Here is a 19,020-nt window from a genome sequence, read left to right as displayed (position 1 = left end):
AGAAGGACCTTCATCACTTTGAAATACTCTAAATTCATATCAGTAGATTGGAATGGCAAGAAGAGACAGATTTACCTGACCTGCCAAACAAAGCAGAGGAAGAAGAGAGACCTTACTCAGCTTCAGAAAGTGAAGAAATGCTGCCTTGTTTAATTCTTATGGGAGTCTGGCCTTCTACAAGACTGTCAGTTTGGAAACCCTTTGTCACTGGACTGGACACTACAATCCTTCTACACCCTTAACTTTTTAGTGAACAGTGGTAGACCCTTGGATAATGTCTCAGAAAAAGTTTCCATGCTGATTTTGACTTTTGACCTAGGCTTAGAGAACTCAGAAATGGAAGCCATGGGGGAAGGGGAAGGCTGCCCTGAAAAGGGAGGATCCTGTGGCCATTTTCCCTTTAGAAATAACTTGTTTCAGTGGTTAGTAGTAGTAGTAGTACAGCAATTAAAACCCTTACAAATATCACACTCTGCATCCTGATGCTTTACCCACAAACAATCCACACACTTCATACCTGTTCACACCTGAAGTACAATTAGTACTTCTAGAACCACATTTCTTAGAACTCATCTTGAGCCCTATGTTCATCAAATGCACACATAACCTGGTTCCAACTTGACAAGCATAACACTGCAAAGCCAAAAAGAAACAAAAAAAAGCAAACACATTAGCATCAGAAACCCAAATAACTGCTCAAGAAAACACAGCAATAGAGGAAAGGAAGCATAGGTACAAAGGAGTCAGTAAACACAAGAAGAGCCAAGAAGGGAAGGCAAGAAACAGAGCTAAAACTTTCTTCATAGGATCGTATGAGAGTACTATGCTAACAATTCTAAAGCCAAACCATGCTTCCCAGAAATATTAGAAATATATTGGTCCTTTAGGTTTTGTGGGGGGTATATAAACTTAAGCATGAATGGTCAAGCATTTACAAGCTTCCTCTCTCTAACAGACACACAGTTTGCCAAAGCTGGGGTAAATTTACTGATCCAAGTTTCACTTGAATAAGTTTAAGAAAGAACTTTGCTTCACATGGATGGGAAGCCTGTTCCAGAGACGGGGTAGCCTCTGACAGATACCTGTCCTTCCAGCATGTCTTATTTATGTTGCAGGTGAGATTTAGGTCCCTGGATTGGGTGTTTCTGATGGTATTTATTTTGCAGATGTGCAACAGGTCCATTAAGGCTGGATCAGAGGGTGCTTAAAATAAGTCAGATAACTGAAAGCTGCACACTGAAAATAATTGCTAAAAGTATCACAAAAAATATAGAAGGCGAGGGTCACTTCTCTATACAAGCTTTATGAGTGGCAAAGGAGACCTGGGGAAGGGAGGTGGAGTGAACTGCAGTATGAGTAAAAAGGAGGAGCTTTAGTCTAGGAAAGTTTTCTATGCTGAGATGACTAGAACCTGCAGCACCCTGTCCTAAAGGTTTGAAGTAGATGGAACAAACCACAACAGATTGTTATCCTGATTATAGCTACAATGATGTTCAAACAGGTACTGCTCACCTTTAGAACATATGCAGGATATACTTCTGTACACTTGGTAATGATATATGCAATACAACACAGAGTATTGGTACAATCTGATGCACCTCACAGTCACAAAATGTACTATTAAAACTTGTTACACTACTAGTTCTGCATTTTGATTTAGGCAAGACTCACAAGACCTGTATGTGTGCCTTTACTGTGCACCATTGCCTGTGAATCATGCAACAAGGAAAACTTGCACCACAACAGTAATGAATGAATATCTTTGCTGCTCAGTTGCATATCATGGTTTATGACTCTGTTTAAACAGAAATCCAAAAGAAGAGATGGGCTCATTTAAACAAACAGACCAAGGAAAACAACATCCAGAACAACATTGTGTTCTAAGAACTTGAGAAGCAAAACAAAAAACCTTGATTGAACCTGAAGCCATATTTTGTAGAAGACATTAAGTGTCTTGAAATAAGTAGAAGGATAAGGTATAAAATCTAATTTTACAACCAGACTCCATCTTTAGTAGGATGACAGTGTCGAGGTATGACTAGTGGTACCTAGCCATTCTCCGATTGTTGAAGGGTATATATTAGAACACTGAAGTTTCAAAACTTCGAATGTTCTAATATCGACCCGCTATTCAGCAAAAGCTGAAAACATCGAACATACAGAACAGCAAATTTTTTCCTAGGGAAAAAAATTTGCTGTTCCGAAACACATACATACAACATAAGCACACCAAACAAACAGTAATCCATACACATACACCTAAAATCTTACACCTTACCCTACACTAAACTATACACACACCACTAACTATTCACTTACCTTAACCCAAACCCTAAAGTCCGTCACTATCGCACACTCACCTCACCCGCGCCCTAACCCTAACTCACTTACCCCACCCTAACCCTCACGTCCACACAATCACACACTTACCTAACCCGCGCCCTAACCCTAACTCACCTAACCCGCCCTATCCCTCATGTCCACACAATCGCACACATACCTAACCCGCACCTTAACTAACCTAACCCGCACTCAATTGCACACTTACCTGAACCCGACCAGTAACTTTCCACCACAGCACTGAAAATACCGAAGCAACAGAAACAGACAACCAAATTCTTTCCCTAGGAAAAAATTTGGTTTTCTGTTGCTTCGATATTTTCAGCTTTCGCTGAATAGGGGTCGATATTAGAACATTCGAAGTTTTGAAACTTCAGTTCTAATATAGACCCTTGTTGAACACCCAAATGCAGCTGCTTGTTGAAGGGCTACTTTATGTTGCCCTTGGATGTCCTACCTTTCCTACCAGACTGACTTATGGTGAACCTACTGGGCAATCATGTAAGGACTAAGCCAGTCATTGTTTTACCTAGTTCCGGAAAATAAAGTATTTCAAAAATTTCCTTGAACTTTTTCTCTTTGCCTTTGCTGATTTATGCTCAGTCCTTACATTCCCTATTTGGAGTGCAATACGTATTAATGCTGGAACGAGTGCACCATTCCTATTCATTAGTGATGATGCTTTTCACCTCTTATTATGTCCCTCATGACATAGGTAGCACATAAGATGCAGTCATCTCACCCCCCCCCCCCCCAGACAGTGTAATAGCCTCCTCTCTGTTTCTTTTCAGACAGGCCGTTCAGACTCCAGATTTTATACCTGAACCTGGGTTGTTACCACAGCTGCCCTCTGTACTGATATGTCCTACCTTCACTGCATTTATTAGTTATTCTGCATGCATGTCTCACAAGTATTTTAAATCTTTAGAGAATATTTTACATAAATCCATTTAGAACATGTAATGTTACAGCACTGCTGGCAGAAGTGATGACTACATTGCATGATGCCAGCAGTACCCTAAACATGCCTAGACCATGTAAAATGTTAACGTATTATAGCAATACACGGTAAAGTGCAATAAAAAGGATCCTTTTTGGCAGTTTAACACTTTAGATGAAAAAAGACATCTTAGACATTACTCTTTTTAAAGTTATAATAATCCGGATAACAGCTTGAACATGCTTTAACCATTCACTTGTTTCTCTTTATAAACAGACTAATGTGGGAATCTCACTGCTATTATGTTATCTTATTTATTAACTTTATGTGGCACAAGTATGTGAAAGAAATGCAGTGACTTTCACTATCTGATACTACTAATGCTTCCCTAAACTATCAGCCTGGTAAAGGTTATTACCAGCAATCGGAAATGCTTGGCAGAAAGGAAGACAATGAGCCTGTTCTGTTTGCTGACTTTCTACATATGATATACAAAGTGATCCTCTTGTTAAGACCCCAAAGCAGAATATATTGATAAAACATTATTCATTACTTTAAAATTTGTAAACAGGTTTACAAAAATCCACATTTAAAAGGTATATATACACTTATATCTTAAAACTAAAAAAATAAATATCAAATATATACATAAAGATATGTAGCATATTTAACAGGCTTACATGTATGCAGTAAATCCACTGGTGGTGGGCATTGTAGTTGACTGAGGCCTGCTGCAAAATCTGTTAAATGGATCTCTAGTAGTATGTGCTAGAACCATGCAATGTATACTCAGTAATAAGCACACTTCAATGCCTCCACCAATGGGATCACTTTGGTTATAAATAGAAGAACATCTCTCAAAGATTTAAGTATAAACAAAAATAGGCAAAGCAAAATCTCACTCCAGACATTCCTTACTCCTTGTGTCTGGTACAAGATTTATTATCAGTTTTTACTGCCAAGCTGCAGTGTGACTGCTCGTCAATACATAAGGCTAGCTATCTCACCAGCAATCCGGTGTATTTATGCTAAAACATCTTCCTTCCCATCAATATGATGAATGATCTTAAACTTGTTATGGTTATGTCCCTTTGCACAAACTACTGCTGTTACTGATGGCTCTTTTGTCCATGTGATGGTACTTGTTTTCTTATACCAAATAAGGTACAAAGGCTACCCTTGATCAGGGATGGTAAAGTGCATTTTTGTTGCTTTCTGTATCTTCAGAAGAAATTCCAGGCACCCAAAGGGTTGATTTATCCACAGTGAATATGGATTTGTTACTTTTTGTAGTATAAAAAGTCTTAAGTTATAAAGTTCAGTATCTGTCCATTTGTGGATTGTTAGAAAGAAATGTTTTAAGATCATTCATGCCATCAGAGGGAGCCTTTGTCATGTGCACAGTACAGATTGACCACCGATCCATCCACAGCGACCTGAAAATGAGATTATAAAAAAGTGTTAGTCTAAGCATATGGGTAAATACAAAAACTTCTTACTGACATAATATTCTTTCATGAGTATACAGAACTCCTAAAATTCTGTTACAGAAACATAATTTACTAGTAAATGGCCCAACTTTGTGAAAATTCTATAAACATTACTTCCTGTGCATCTAATCTCATATTAATCTGATCACCTCTGCTAGGATCTCCTTATACAACTTTATCTAATTCCTGTTACAAAAAGATGAATGAGGAGGAACCAGTTTCTGACATTTTACACCTGGAAATGAAAAAGCACCACACCAGACAAAAACAAAGAACACTAAATCAGGCTATATACATGAAGGTCAGCTTATGGTTTATAATACACAACTTCATACCTCTCAACCTCTTAGTGTAAGAAATCTGGGTAAAGCCTAAAATAATGGGGGGGGGAGCAAAGCCCAAAAATAGGAACAGATTTTAAATATTGTTCTTATAAAATTGGAAAAATGCATGCTAACACACATCCTGTTCTAGCAACTTTCTAAGGGATAAGATGTCTGAAACTTAAATGTATGTCATTTAGTGGCTTCAGTACTCAGTGATTTGCCAGAAAAATCACCGGTTTTATGAGGAACAGATGAAAAATATGAGGCAAAATTCTGGACAGTTGAGAAGTAGGCACAATTGTAGCAAGTAACTTACAAATATAACACAAGTAAAATGTGCACACTTAATTCTAAGTCTAAAGTGGAAGTTGCGATTTTTTTTTTGGCCTAACACCTTGTCAGAGAATTGGGATGCATGACTAGGCTTAAAAAGGCCCTTGTGGTCGTTAGCCTAGTAAACACATAAGACCCTATGAACCTCTAAACCTATGAATGCAGCTGCAGGGACTGTTTTACACAGACAGGCTTGTTTGATCTTGCTTAGTCAGCTCACAAATAGGACATTAGCATAGCAACTTTCCTAGGCAAGAGCACCTCATTCCTGAACTAGCTTACTGAACAATGACAGTGCTAGGCACACTAGAAGGATTCAGGGTGAATGCAATGAAAAGACGAGGCATTTGTAAATTTCCCTTCGCTATCATGATTATGAGATGTAGTTAAGGCAGACTTCAGTTATTATTTTTCCTCTTTCTCTAATTTCTCTGTGTGGTCTAGGAAAGGTTGAATTTGCTTTGGCATAGTATAATCATTTATATGTGTTCACCTTTTGAGAATTTCAAGGTATGTGTTAAATGAAGAACTGCATTCATATGCAGTATTAATTGGGCTTTTAAACATTCTGCTTTGGGAGATTCACAAATCTATTCAACAGGATAAGGTGTAGAATAACAGACACAGCAGGACGTACTGAAGTAGAAGATGGGGGAGAGAGCAAGGAGAAGAAATGAAGCGACTAGGGCAGGAGAAAGAAAAAGAAAGCAAAGTTCAGGAAAGATAAGGATGTTGATTGTGTTGACTGTGGGTGAGAGAGAGATTAGATAGTAAGGACCAAAGAGAAAGAGGATAATGGAAACATTAAGAAAAGGAGGAACCCAAAGAAAATAGTGGTGGGAAGACATAGCCCCAAGAAAAATGTACAGTGAGGCCAGCCAGGAAAGAGAAAAAAAAAACATATGATGGCTCTGGAGCAATGGTGTTGCTTGGGGATACTGAATTGAAAGAAGGACTAAAGACAAGAAATTAATAGAAAAAATACCATCTTAGTGGATGGACACCCTGCTAGGGTTGACCTTGGATACAGTGAGTCAGGCCAAAAGTAGGCAAAAACACAGCAAGGAAATGTGAAGGTGTTAAAACACATGGATGGTAAGTGCAGGAGTTGGTGGACACTTAAAGTAAAGTGAAAAGCTTGTTAGCCTCCTCAGATTTTAATTAATGACTGAAGGGCTGGTTTTAACAGCTGGAGGGGAGTATGACTTCAGGACACAAGGGCTAATAATGGACTACATCCCTGGGTACCTCAGAACCAAATGTGGAGGGCTATCATATAGTAAAAAATGGAAGAACAACATTCTAATAGTGTCCACATGAAAACAATGAATAATGGAAATAAGTCACTAGTGGTGGACCAGGGGTGATGTAACTATAAAAAGGTCAAGTAAGAAGAACAGGAACATTAAAAAGAGAAAAACAGAAGGGAAGAGCAGAGTATGATATCATATAAAACCAGAAGTGTAGAAAACAAAAGGAGTCAGTTATATGTGGTGCTTATGTACTAAGGTACTGAAACTGCAACCATGTCAGAAACATTGACTGTAGAGGACAGGAGATGGTATATGACATTACCTAGATTTAGGATGTTTAAGAAGCATACCTGAATTTGAAGATGGTGAAAGGTGATGATGTACATCTGAGAAGGAGTAAAGTATACACTGAAAGAGGTTGAGGATGAAGAGGAGAGGGAAAAGGTGAAAGAAGGATGGATGGAGATGTTTGCCTTAATGCTGGAGTAGGAGGTTAGAGACCTTTTATTGGTTATCTTTGGTGTGCAGATCAATAGCTGTACTAAACAGCAGTCATCTTTGGATTAGTGCTTCTGTTTTCTCCTGGTGAGAGAAGGAGTGCAGTTACATTATTTCCTGGAGACCACCAGAAAGCTTAATAACTGCTTTATAAGTGACAGCTTGGAATCTTTGCTTATATTCTGATCCTGGTGTGAGTAGAAGCAGAGTGCATTGATTCCGGACTCTTTCTGGTTGGAGTCCCTGTGGCTAGCACTTGCTCTGAAACCTGCTGGAAAGCTCTAGGAAGCCTTAAAGTGACACAAGCACTCAACTCTCCTTGTTGATAAGAAATTAATTGTAGGCACTAAACAGCCTATAATTGCAAAGTACCTTGCCAAGGTAAGGGAAAACAGCTCTTGTACTTTACACACACACAAAAAAAAGCATCTAACCAGACATGTCTAAGGGTCAGTTTCCGGTGACTTCCCCTGTCCACCTGGTGAATCTGGGCATACTGGGGTAATGCAGCAATTGCCTCATGTACACAACACAACCCTGTCCTCCTACCACCGAACACTACAACCTGCGAGAGATGCACTTACATAGCCAAACTGGAAGCAAAGCTCTCTCCAGCCAAGATTGTGCTAGACAATCAAGAGGAGAAGGTTAACACCCACACTACACCTCAAGCAACACATAGCCCTTCAAAACCCTCACCACCAACACCCACACATAGCAACACTAAACCCACATATGTGGAGGTAATTAACATTAACCTGCCCAAGCAACAAGGACCTCCAAAGCTGAAACGCAAACAAACACCAATCACAAAGTATCACATAGCTCATATCACCAGTGTGCCACCCAAACAGCCCCTAACGCAAGACAACGTACTCAACACTTTAGTCATAGGTGACTCTATAGGCAGGCACACTGATGTCCCACTCACCAAGCTGAACAAGGAGAAAATTAGAGTCAGCTGCCTGTCGGGTGCCAGGATCTGCCACATAACGCATGCACTCAAGGCACTCCACAACAAGTACAAATACGACTCTGTCATTGTCCATGTTGGAGTGAATGACTTGAGACGTACCTCCCTGGACTACATGAAAAGAGACATGGAAGAGATCTCGGATCATGTGGCCCAGGGAGGTATGACCCTAGCCCTGAGTAGCATCCTGCCTTCGCCCAGAATGATACCACAGTATAAGGACAAAATGACTGACTTCAACAATTGGCTAAGCTTCTGGTGTCATTCAAAGGGGATCCAGTATCTGTCTGCCTGAGACGACATGATCGTCAAACCACGATACTTTGCCAGAGATGGGTCTGCACCTGTCACCCCTGGGATTCAGGTTACTGGCTAAGGCTCTTGCCACCCCTATAGTGCCTTTTTTAGGCAAGGCTCAAAGGACAAAACCACCACTGTAACAGGTACAAGTATGCAAAATCTGAAGGTAATGCTACTCAATGCTAGAAGTCTAAATCTCAAAATGCACTCTTTCGAGGCACTCCTAAAAATGAAGAACATTGATATCTGTGCATTAACTGAGACCTGGTTAAAGGCTCCAGAGATCACCCCTGCAATACCAGGCTACAACTCCTACCACACTTTTCGGCCACCAAACCAGGACGGAAACACTAAAGGTGGAGTGTCCATATTCACCAAGGATATTCACACCTCCAGGCTAGTTGCCCAACACAATGCATCTGAAATTCTCCAGGTGCAACTAACTAGGTAAGACTGCAATCCATATTGTAGCTTGCTACAGATCCCCACCATGCCCCAAGATTCTCACTACACCTTTCTAAACATACTGGAAAATATTAAGATACAGCCAAACACCCTAATACTGGGTGATTCAACTACCGTACCATTAACTGGGAAAACTACTCGTGTACCAACACCTTTTCCCAATGATTCTTGGAATTCATAAATTCCAACTCCCTGGATCAACTAATCCATAGTCCCACCAGGGGCTCCAGTATCCTGGACCTGGTCATTACCAACATAGGAAATCGATGCTCCATACCAGTGGTCACCCCCTCATTGGTTAGGTCTGACCATAAGCTAATCACCTTTGACATCCACATCCCACACCCACTCCCAGTAAAGAAACATCCATAAAAAACTTCTCCAAGGCCAACTTCATGCTACTCAAGTCAGAAGTGACAAACTTCATGGCACCCATGCAGATGGGAACTGAAAGTTCGACTGTCGAATCCTACACTAAAGCACTGTACGAGCACATCCACTCGTGCATGAATCGTGCCCAAATACAACCAAGACACTCTCCTCCAAAAAAAGGAAGCCAACCTGGTGGTCCTCTGTCATAAATAAACTCCCAGGATGCAAAAAACTCCCTTACCAGCCTCAGTAAGAAGCTGAGATCCCTCATAAAATCCTCCAAAGCTAGTTATGAAAATAAAATTGCCAAAGATTCCAAAAACAACCACGAGGCATTCTATAGCTATGTCAAGAATCTAAATGGCAATATTCAGATCTGCTCTGAGCTACAACAGAATGGCAATAAATATACTGAGTAATCACAAAATGGAGAAACGGGAAAAAAGAAACTGATAATGAAAAAAGTATTCCCGTAACAGACTCAATGAAGGCTGTCCCAGAAAAACGTCACCAAAGTGCCAAGTTCACAAATCAAACTCTTCAGTCCAAAAAGATAATTCCACAAGATTCCACAGTAATAGTTGGGATTGCGTAACCCAGGGAGCGGTGTCTACGTTTGCAAATACCAGCTCATTTTTCTGGACGGTTGCAGTTGCTATTTACTTGTATGTAGTAATTGTTAAGGCTGACAAGAAGGTTGCGGACGGCTTGGTTGTATGGTTCCACCTCATATGTTGGTGTGTGCCGCTTCTGATCACAGTGACAGCAGTGGCACTGAAGAAGATCGGATATGATGCATCGGCTGTTTCAGTTGGCTGGTGCTGGATCCGTATAGATGCAGGTGATCACATGCTTTGGATGCTGCTGACTGGAAAGATCTGGGAATTTATTGCCTACATCTCCCTGCCCGTCCTCTATATCCTTATCAAAGTACACATCCATACTGCGGATGTTACGTTGTTCTGAAGAAGTTTCCATTTTTTGGAAATGAAAGCGCTTAACCCATGTTCTTTGTTCCTGTTTTTCGTTCATTAAATCTTGTGGAATTATCTTTTTGGACTGAAGAGTTTGATTTGTGAACTTGGCACTTTGGTGACGTTTTTCTGGGACAGCCTTCATTGAGTCTGTTACGGGAATACTTTTTTCATTAAATATACTGATCCCAAGGACATTGCCAGTATCCTGGCAGATCAATTCAATGCCAACTTCACCCCCCTCACCCCCTAAAGGGCCCATCTCAATACCGAAAGATTGTCAAATTCCAGTAATTACGGCCACACAGGTAAAAAAAACACACTCTCCAAAGCTAAGAATACAGCATCCATGGGACCAGACGACATCCCAGGCTGTGTACTACATGAACTTCAAAATGAACTGGCACCTCACCTAAGTGCCATGTTTAATCATAGCCTCACCTGAGGCTTCGTGCCCACTGAGTGGCACATAGCTATAGTTATCCCACTCCACAAGGGGAAATCCACCTTGGATCCTGGGAACTACCATCCCATCAGTCTGATGAGCCTGATCTGCAAGGCCATGGAACGTATTATCATGGAACTTATAAACAAAGACATTGGCAACCTTCAAACACTGGACCCCACCCAGTTTGGGCTCGTGAAGGGCCAATCGTGTCTCCTGAACCTGATTGACTTCTTTGAATCAGTCTCCAGAGCCATGTACGAGGGTAAGGCAGTCCACACAGCCTATCTGGACCTCACCAAGGCCTTCAACAGCATCCCCCACTCTGGAATCATAGATAAACTTACTATGCTGGGCATTAATCCCTACGTTACTCGATGGGTTGCCAACTGGCTTACTGACAGAACTCACACTGTAAAAGTAGGCAACTCCAAATCCAGCTCCAGACAAGTGACAAGTGGAGTACCTTAGGGTTCAGTCCTGGGACCGCTCTTGTTTGGCAGCTACTTCTCTGAAGTACAGGCCAACACTAAGGAACTCTGGCTAACAAAGTTCGCAGATGACTGCAAACTGGGAGCCATTATTGAATCCCCAAATGATGTGGATATTCTACAAAAGAGCCTTACAGAAACAGATGCTTGGTGCCAGAGCCATGGGCTCAAGCTCAATGCCAAGAAGTGTATAGCTATTCCCTTTGGGAAAAATCATGTACCCATGAATTACCACATAGGTGGCAGTACACTAAACACCAAAAGTGTGATAAAAAATTTAGGAACACAGGTGGACAGTGGTCTCACCTTCGATAACCACATAACCACAACAGTCAGGAAATCCTTCTATGTGGCACACCTCATCACCAAGGGCTTTTCATCCAGAAAAAAAGGAGGTCATTTTCCCATTGTACTCATCCTTCATTAGACCCATGATAGAGGACAACACCCAGGTTGGTATGTACCTCACAAGACATCTGCAACAACTAGAAAGGCTGCAGAAACACTCACTAAAACAATCACAGGCCTAAAGCATATGCCCTATGCTGACCAACTAAAAATACTCCAGTTATACTCTGTCGCATATCGTCTATACAAGGCCATGTCAAACCCAGAGCTGTTGGACATGCTACACTTAAAGAAATCCCAATCCATCAGAGCCACATGCTCCAGGGACCAAAACTTTGTCATCACAATGAACAAAACATGCTGGAGGGATAGGTTCCTGACCCAGAGACTCCCCATACTCTGGAATAGACTGCCTATATATGTAAAGCAGAGCGCCTCCTTGGCATGCTTCAAAAAGAACCTTGACTACTGGATGGGAGATAGGAAATTTACCCCAGGGATCACGTCGGTCACTCTGCTAGACAGGGGTACAGGGAAGAAAATTCTGTGGGAAGAAATAGCCAGGGAATTGTTATGGCTAGGCTTGTATAGGCCCTAGGGCAGATAGCCTAGTACCAACATATGAGAGACTCAGAAACAGAACTGAAGAGTGTACAAATAGAAGAAGAGCCACACTGAAGGATTCCTTTTCCTTTCAGTAATAAAATAGAAAGTAACCATCTGCAGGGTAGGGAGAGAGATATTACCTTCTCTTGGGAAAGACAAAGATTTCAAAACAAAGCAAATATTCTTAAATGGTCTGCATACCACACACAGAACAAAAAGTCAACTGGAAGCCAGGTGTGAGACTAGAGGCGAGGCGAGGAGACTTAGAATGATAGCTACACTTTAATCAAGTTACTACCAAGCAGTTTTTACTACTGTTTTTGCTACTTTTCTGAAAAAAAAAATGTTCTGCTTTTACTGTATTTGTGTTTCTTCCTACTTTATTTTGCTTTTGCGTCATCTTAAAAGTACACAGTTGTATTTATTACTGCTTGGTGTAACTCATTCTAAGTCTTTTGGATTAAGCACTTGGGCTTCAGACCAGTTGTTTTACATTAGGAAGGTTTGTGGCCTGCACTGTAGTGGCAGAACAGGTAGCTTACATCCTTCTAAGTTGGGAACTGCTGATTGAGGGCTCAGGGTCTGTTATTCTAAAAGTGTATTAGTTCTGGTTTAAGCACTTGGGCTTCTGGCCAGTTATTTTACATTAAGAAGGTTCGTGGTCTGCACTCTTGTGGGAGGAGAGGCTGGACTCTGCCCTCCTGAGCTGGGAATTTCTGGTTAAAGGCTTATAGTGCCTGCATATTTCAACTGTTTCTTACTGAAATTGGTACACCTTGTTTGCTGTAGCATAGACTAGATCCAGGCCTGCTGAATCTAGCTTTGTTTGTATGCTTGTTGTTTGTTTGCTTGTTATTTCCCTGAAACACTAATACCACCTAAAACACGGCTTTTCAGCGCTTCTGTGGATCCCTAGTGATATCTGCATTGCTTAATGTACTTATTTCCTTGTTTCACTTAAAAGAAAGTTACTGTTTGTCATTTTTGCATTTAAGTTACCTGTAACACATTGCATTTAAGTTACCTGGCACTTGCTCACTACAGCAATTATATAAGTCAGCACTAAAAAATTAAAAGCACTACACTCTCACAAACTCCCCTTGAGTACCTTGTTCCCCATTGGCCCTTTTTTTTCAATTATAAAGGAATTCCCAGTACTATTCTAGCATGTCCAAAGGTCAGTTGTCAATCTCCTCTCCGGTCCAGCTGGTGAATCTGGGAATCTTGAGGCAATGTTACAACTGCCTCATGTACACAGACAACCCTCTCCTCCTCCCAACAAATTTCAACACATGTGAGAGATGCATCCATATAGCCAAACTGGAGGCTAAGCTCTCTCAACTCAGTACTGGCGTAACCAGTCGGGAGGAGAAGGATACCACACTCACTAAAATTCCATTCTCACATAGACCTACCATGACAGCAAACCAAACACATAAACACACAAAAACATACTTGGAGGCTCTAAATAAAAATCTGCCTAAGCAGCAGAGACCTCCAAAGCAGACACCCAAGCAACCACTACCCCAAAACAAAACACGTGCAACACATAGCTCACAAAGCCAGTGTGCTGAACAGTCACAGCCCTTAAGGCTAAACAACACACCTGATACACTTGTAATAGGTGACTCTATCGTCAGGCACACTGACCAGGCTGAACAAGGAGAAGGTCACGGTGAGCTGCCTGTCGGGCGCTAGGATCCGCCACATAACACAAGCACTCAGGTCACTCCAAGGCAAGTACAAATATGACTCAGTCATTGTCCATGCTGGTGTGAATGACCTGAGACGTACCTCCCTGGACTACATGAAAAGAGACATAGAGGAGCTCTCTGAGCATGTGGCCCAGGCCAGCATGACCCTGACCTTGAGTAGCATCTTACCCTCACCAAGAATGATGCCACAATATGAAGACAAGATGATCAATTTCAACAATTGGCTTAAGTATTGGTGTCATTCAAAGGGGATCCAATGCCTGTCAGCCTGGGATGACATGCTCAACAAGCCACGATGCTTCGCTAGGGACAGCTTGCACCTGTCACCCCTGGGCTTTCGGATATTGGCAAAGGCTCTTGCTACCCCATAGTGCCTTTTTAGGCAAGGCTCAAAAGACAAACCCACCTCCATAGGTATCACAAGGGATAAGAAACTAAGAGTAATTCTACTCAACGCCAGAAGTCTAAACCTCAAGATGCACGCACTCAAAACTCTCCTTAGCATGGAGAACATTGATATCTGTGCAGTAACAGAAACCTGGTTCAAGGCTCCCGAGAGCACCCCAGCACTACCAGGTTATACCTCATACCATGCTTTTCGGCCCCAAAACTTGGACCGAACCACAAAAGGAGGGGGAGTATCAATATTCGTCAAAGATACCCACACCTCCAGGTTGGTGGCACAGCACGAAGCATCAGAGGCTATCCATGTGCAACTAACAGTGGGTAAAACTGCCTTCCAGTTTATAGCCTGCTACAGACCATCCTCCCAATCCCAGGAACCCCACTCGGCCTTCCTGAGAACACTGGAAAATATGAAGGTCTCTCCAAACACCATTATATTGGGCGACTTCAACTACCCAAACATAGACTGGGAGCATTACTCTAGCTCCAACACCCTAGCCCAAAGGTTCCTAGAATTTATAAACTCAAATGCTATGGAACAACTTGTTACCACTCCCACAAGAGGGGAAAACATACTGGACCTGATCATCACCAACATGGGGACTCTATGCTCCAGACCAGAAGTGTATCCCTCACTGGTAAGATCAGACCATAAACTAATCTCACTGGATATTCACATCCCGACCCCACCTCCTGCCCAGAAAACCACAGTGAAAAACTTCTCTAAAGCAAATTTCACACTCCCCCGGCCCTGTGGAAAATACGGCCCAGACCGTATAATCCTTTATAAATGCATTCTATGAACACCTTCAGGAATGCATGGATCATGCAATCCCAAATAAAACCAAGACCCAATCCTCCAAAGGCAGACGTCCTGTCTGCTGGACCCCAGCCATAAACAAACTATACAATAGAAGGAGGAAGCTACTAAATGATAGAGCAAAATCCCAAAAAGGGAAGGCATCTCTGATCAGTATTAGCAAAAAACTACTGGCACTCATAAAATAGTCTAAGGCCAGCTTCGAGAGACAAACTGCACAGGACACTAAGGATAATCACAAGGCTTTCTTTAGTTATGTTAGGAACCTGGGTGGGAATTCCCAGATATGCTCAGAATTAGTCCAAAATGACAAAAAATACACCGAACCCACAGACATTGCCAACATCCTAGCTGACAGGTTCAGCAAACTCCCCACCAAAAGTGCAAATATCTATCCCAGCAGAGTGCTGCCCCCCTGACATCTCAGATGCTCAGGTAAGAGCTGCCCTCTCCAAAGCAAAAAACACAGCATCAATGGGACCAGACGGTGTCCCGGGCTGCATCCTACATGAACTCCAAGAAGAGCTAAACCCAAACATAAAACTACTGTTCAATCTCAGCCTTACTACAGGATATGTACCCAAAGAGTGGCGTACAGCAACAGTGGTCCCTCTCCACAAAGGTGGTGCCTCAACGGATCCTGGAAACTATCGCCCCATAAGCCTGACTAGCTTGGTCTGCAAAGCTATGGAAAGGATCATCATGGACCTCATAAATAAAGATATTGGGGACCTACAGACACTGGATCCTACCCAGTTTGGCTTTGTTAATGGCAGATCCTGCCTGTTAAACCTGATTGATTTCTTTGAAACAGTCACCAAGGCCATTGATGAGGGGAAGGTGGTCCACACAGCCTACCTGGACCTCGCAAAAGCCTTCGATACAATACCCCACTCAGGCATTATAGATAAGCTCACCATCTTAAATATAAACCCCTAAGTCCCTAGATGGGTTGCAAACTGGCTCAAGGACAGAACCCACATGGTTAGAATTGCTGGAGCCATGTCAGACTCCAAACCAGTTACAAGTGGCGTCCCACAAGGCTCAGTCCTGGGACCTCTCTTGTTCGGTATATATTTCTCAGAGGTACAGGCCAACACGGAAGGACTGTGGCTGACCAAATTTGCAGATGACTGCAAACTGGGCACCATAATCGACTCTCCAGCTGACACAAGCATCCTCCAAAAGGGCCTCATAGAAACAGACAACTGGTGCCAGAGCCATGGCCTCAAGCTAAACGCCAAAAAAGTGTATAGTCATCCCCTTTGGCAAAAACAAAGTGCCCACAAATTACCACATAGGTGGTAATCCATTAAGTAGAGAAGAAATAATTAGGGACCTGGGGACCCAAGTTGATAGCAGTCTCTCATTTGACAACCACGTGGCCAAAGTGGTTAGAAAAACATTTTATATAGCCCACCTAATCATGAAGGGATTCACATCTAGATCAGGGGAGGTCATCGTGCCTCTTTACTCATCCCTCATCAGGCCCATAATTGAGTACAATGCCCCTTTTGGGATGTACCTTACCAGACACCTGCAGCAACTGGAAAGACCCCAAAAGTACCTCACCAAGAGGATCAAAGGGCTCAAGCAGATGCCATATGCTGCCCGGTTAAAGAAACTCCAGCTCTACTCAGTGGCATACCGCCTGTTCAGGGGCGATCTGTGCCTGACGTATAAAGCCATGTCCAACACGGAATTAATGGACATGCTGCACCTCAGGAAATCCAAATCCCATTGAGCTACGCGCTCGAGAGACTTGAACCTCAGCACTGAAATAAATAGGACATGCTGGAGGGACATATTCATAACCCATAGGCTCCCTTCACTCTGGAATAAAATCCCAGTCCAGGTTAGGCAGAGTCCCTCATTGACTCTCTTCAAGAGGAATCTTGATGAGTGGATGGGAGATCGTAGGTTTAACCCGGGTATCACTTCTTTGTCACTGATAGACAGAGGCACAGTATACTAACCTCGAAAAAGGGCATAGCAAAATAAATTTAAAATGGGTGGCGAAAGCCAAACACATTCTGGATATGTTTATAAATGCCCTAGGGCAGATAGCCTAGTATGAACCTATGAACCTATGCTGCAAAGTTCAGAGAAAAGGAAAACAGACAGCAAGAGGAAATTCTAACTACAAATGAGATATAATGGTGCATTAAGGAAGAGGTGAGTCAAGGAACTGGTGCATGAATAACGAAAAGAATGAATGAAGTCTAGTAATGTGAGGCAGCCAGTGCAGACAGAGAGTGAGAAGGTGGTGAGAAAGGAAGGGCAAGCATTGCATAATAAATGGGGTGGTAAGGAGGGAAGGGATATATGAACTGTCCAGGAAACAAGCAGCTAAGGTTATTAATCAAGCACACCAGACACAAGAAAGAATTAACTACAGGACTAAAGGAATGCAGAAAAAAAGGTTTTAGCTATACAGGGAAACACTATGCAAGGTGACCAGAGACCATTTTACTGGAGGAGAAGTAACAAAAAGCTCTGGCTGATGCACAGAAGTTCCTTAGCTTAGTATTTTTAAAATGAACATGAAGAAGGGTTTAGTATTTGCAATGGGTGAGAAGACAGGTGAACAGATGAGGAACTGGACAGAAAAGATGCAGAGAAAGAGATCAACAATCCTCTGGGATAATAAAGCAAAGGAGCCACAGAAGCCTTTCCCTAGCTGCTACAAAATGGTAGATTTATTGGATAAAATGATAAAAAAACTACAAAGTCCATACTTGGGAAATTGGGTGTAGCTCCAATGTATTGGAATAGGAGAGCTGTGGCATCCTGTATACAAAAGTTGCAGGAGGAATTCTGTGAGTTAGGCTTGTGTACTTTTCGAATGCAAAATTTCTAGCTCAGAGAGCTACAGCACAGACTTGCACAGAACAGATCTTGTCAGTGTAATCCTATCCACTCACCTGACTGAGTCACTGATAGTGTTATCAATAGGAGGAATGCAGTAGCATCTGGATTTCGGTATAGCATTCGACATTACTTCACAGAACAATGAAGTGTACAGGGATAGAAATGGACAGAGAATTTACCAGCAGATAGGACTCAAGCATTAGCTTTCGGACTGGTCTTCAGAACACTTATGTCAGATACCACAGCTGAGCTGCAGAAGAAGAAAAAAATAGTATGCTGACAGCAGTAAAATTTGACTGGTGATTAATGAGAACTATTGTCAGAAAAGTATAAAAAAATTATGTGCATAAAGTACTAATATGTAGCAGTCTAAGTGCTTAACAATATTTTATAATTTGTTCTACCCGAAAATGGCATGATTAAGGCAGTCATACTGAAGAGATTTTGTTTTCTGCCAAGACCAATTCATCCTACCATGGATTCTGTACCTTCAGTACGATATTGTTTTGTCTTTCTTCACCTTCGTTCACCTCCATGTACTGACTTAGAATGGTTGTACCTTAAATTAATGCTTTCTCTGAGTACCCCCTATGAGGTATAGGTCTAAGCAAGTCATTAAGACCTATGACTTCACACAGAAGCTGGCAGGGCTCTGGGATAAACCACTGAGGGGAGTGGTGCAGCACAGACATGTGGAGTAGTTTAAGGTGACCGAGATATAAAAAGGGTGTTATGGGGCATGGCAGTCCATATAGGGCTAGCTACAGAATATGACTGGACTAGACAGACTAAAGCTTTCTTCTATCAACATCTATTGGATTTGGGGTCCAATTACTAACTCTCTCAGGTAGTGTAGCTTGACCAAAAAAAAAGTCATCTTAAAGTTTGGGTTAAGCAGGTATCAGAAAGTATGTAGTAAAAAAGGGGAAAATGTATACTCAGTAGGAGGAAGCACTGCTAATCATGATATAAGAATCAAAAGATTCTGACCTATACAATGTTAAATGCTTTTGCCTTAAATTAATAAATAATATATATTTTAAATGTGCATTTGT

At 41.9% G+C, this 19,020-nt stretch overlaps 1 protein-coding gene across 4 annotated transcripts in view; it reads right to left on the bottom strand.

The window, feature by feature from the left end:
* Positions 1-3,480: 3,480 nt before the first annotated feature.
* RANBP3L (RAN binding protein 3 like) overlaps positions 3,481-19,020 on the bottom strand; it is a 268,930-nt gene continuing 253,390 nt past the window's right edge. For 3 of the 4 annotated variants that reach the window (XM_044069962.1, XM_044069963.1, XM_044069964.1), the window contains one exon: positions 3,481-4,716. In XM_044069962.1, the coding sequence (XP_043925897.1) occupies positions 4,673-4,716 (44 nt within the window). In that variant the 3' untranslated portion in view covers positions 3,481-4,672. Of the gene's footprint in view, positions 4,717-18,018; positions 18,216-19,020 lie in introns of all 4 variants that reach the window. The other variant, XR_006364599.1, reaches the window with a different exon arrangement.

Source organism: Protopterus annectens, chromosome 1.part0, assembly GCF_019279795.1.
Source record: "Protopterus annectens isolate FY-2018-M chromosome 1.part0, PAN1.0, whole genome shotgun sequence".
Taxonomy (NCBI): Eukaryota; Metazoa; Chordata; order Ceratodontiformes; family Protopteridae; genus Protopterus; species Protopterus annectens.
Note: the sequence above shows the minus strand (reverse complement) of the source record. Positions and strands in the feature narration are given on the sequence as shown.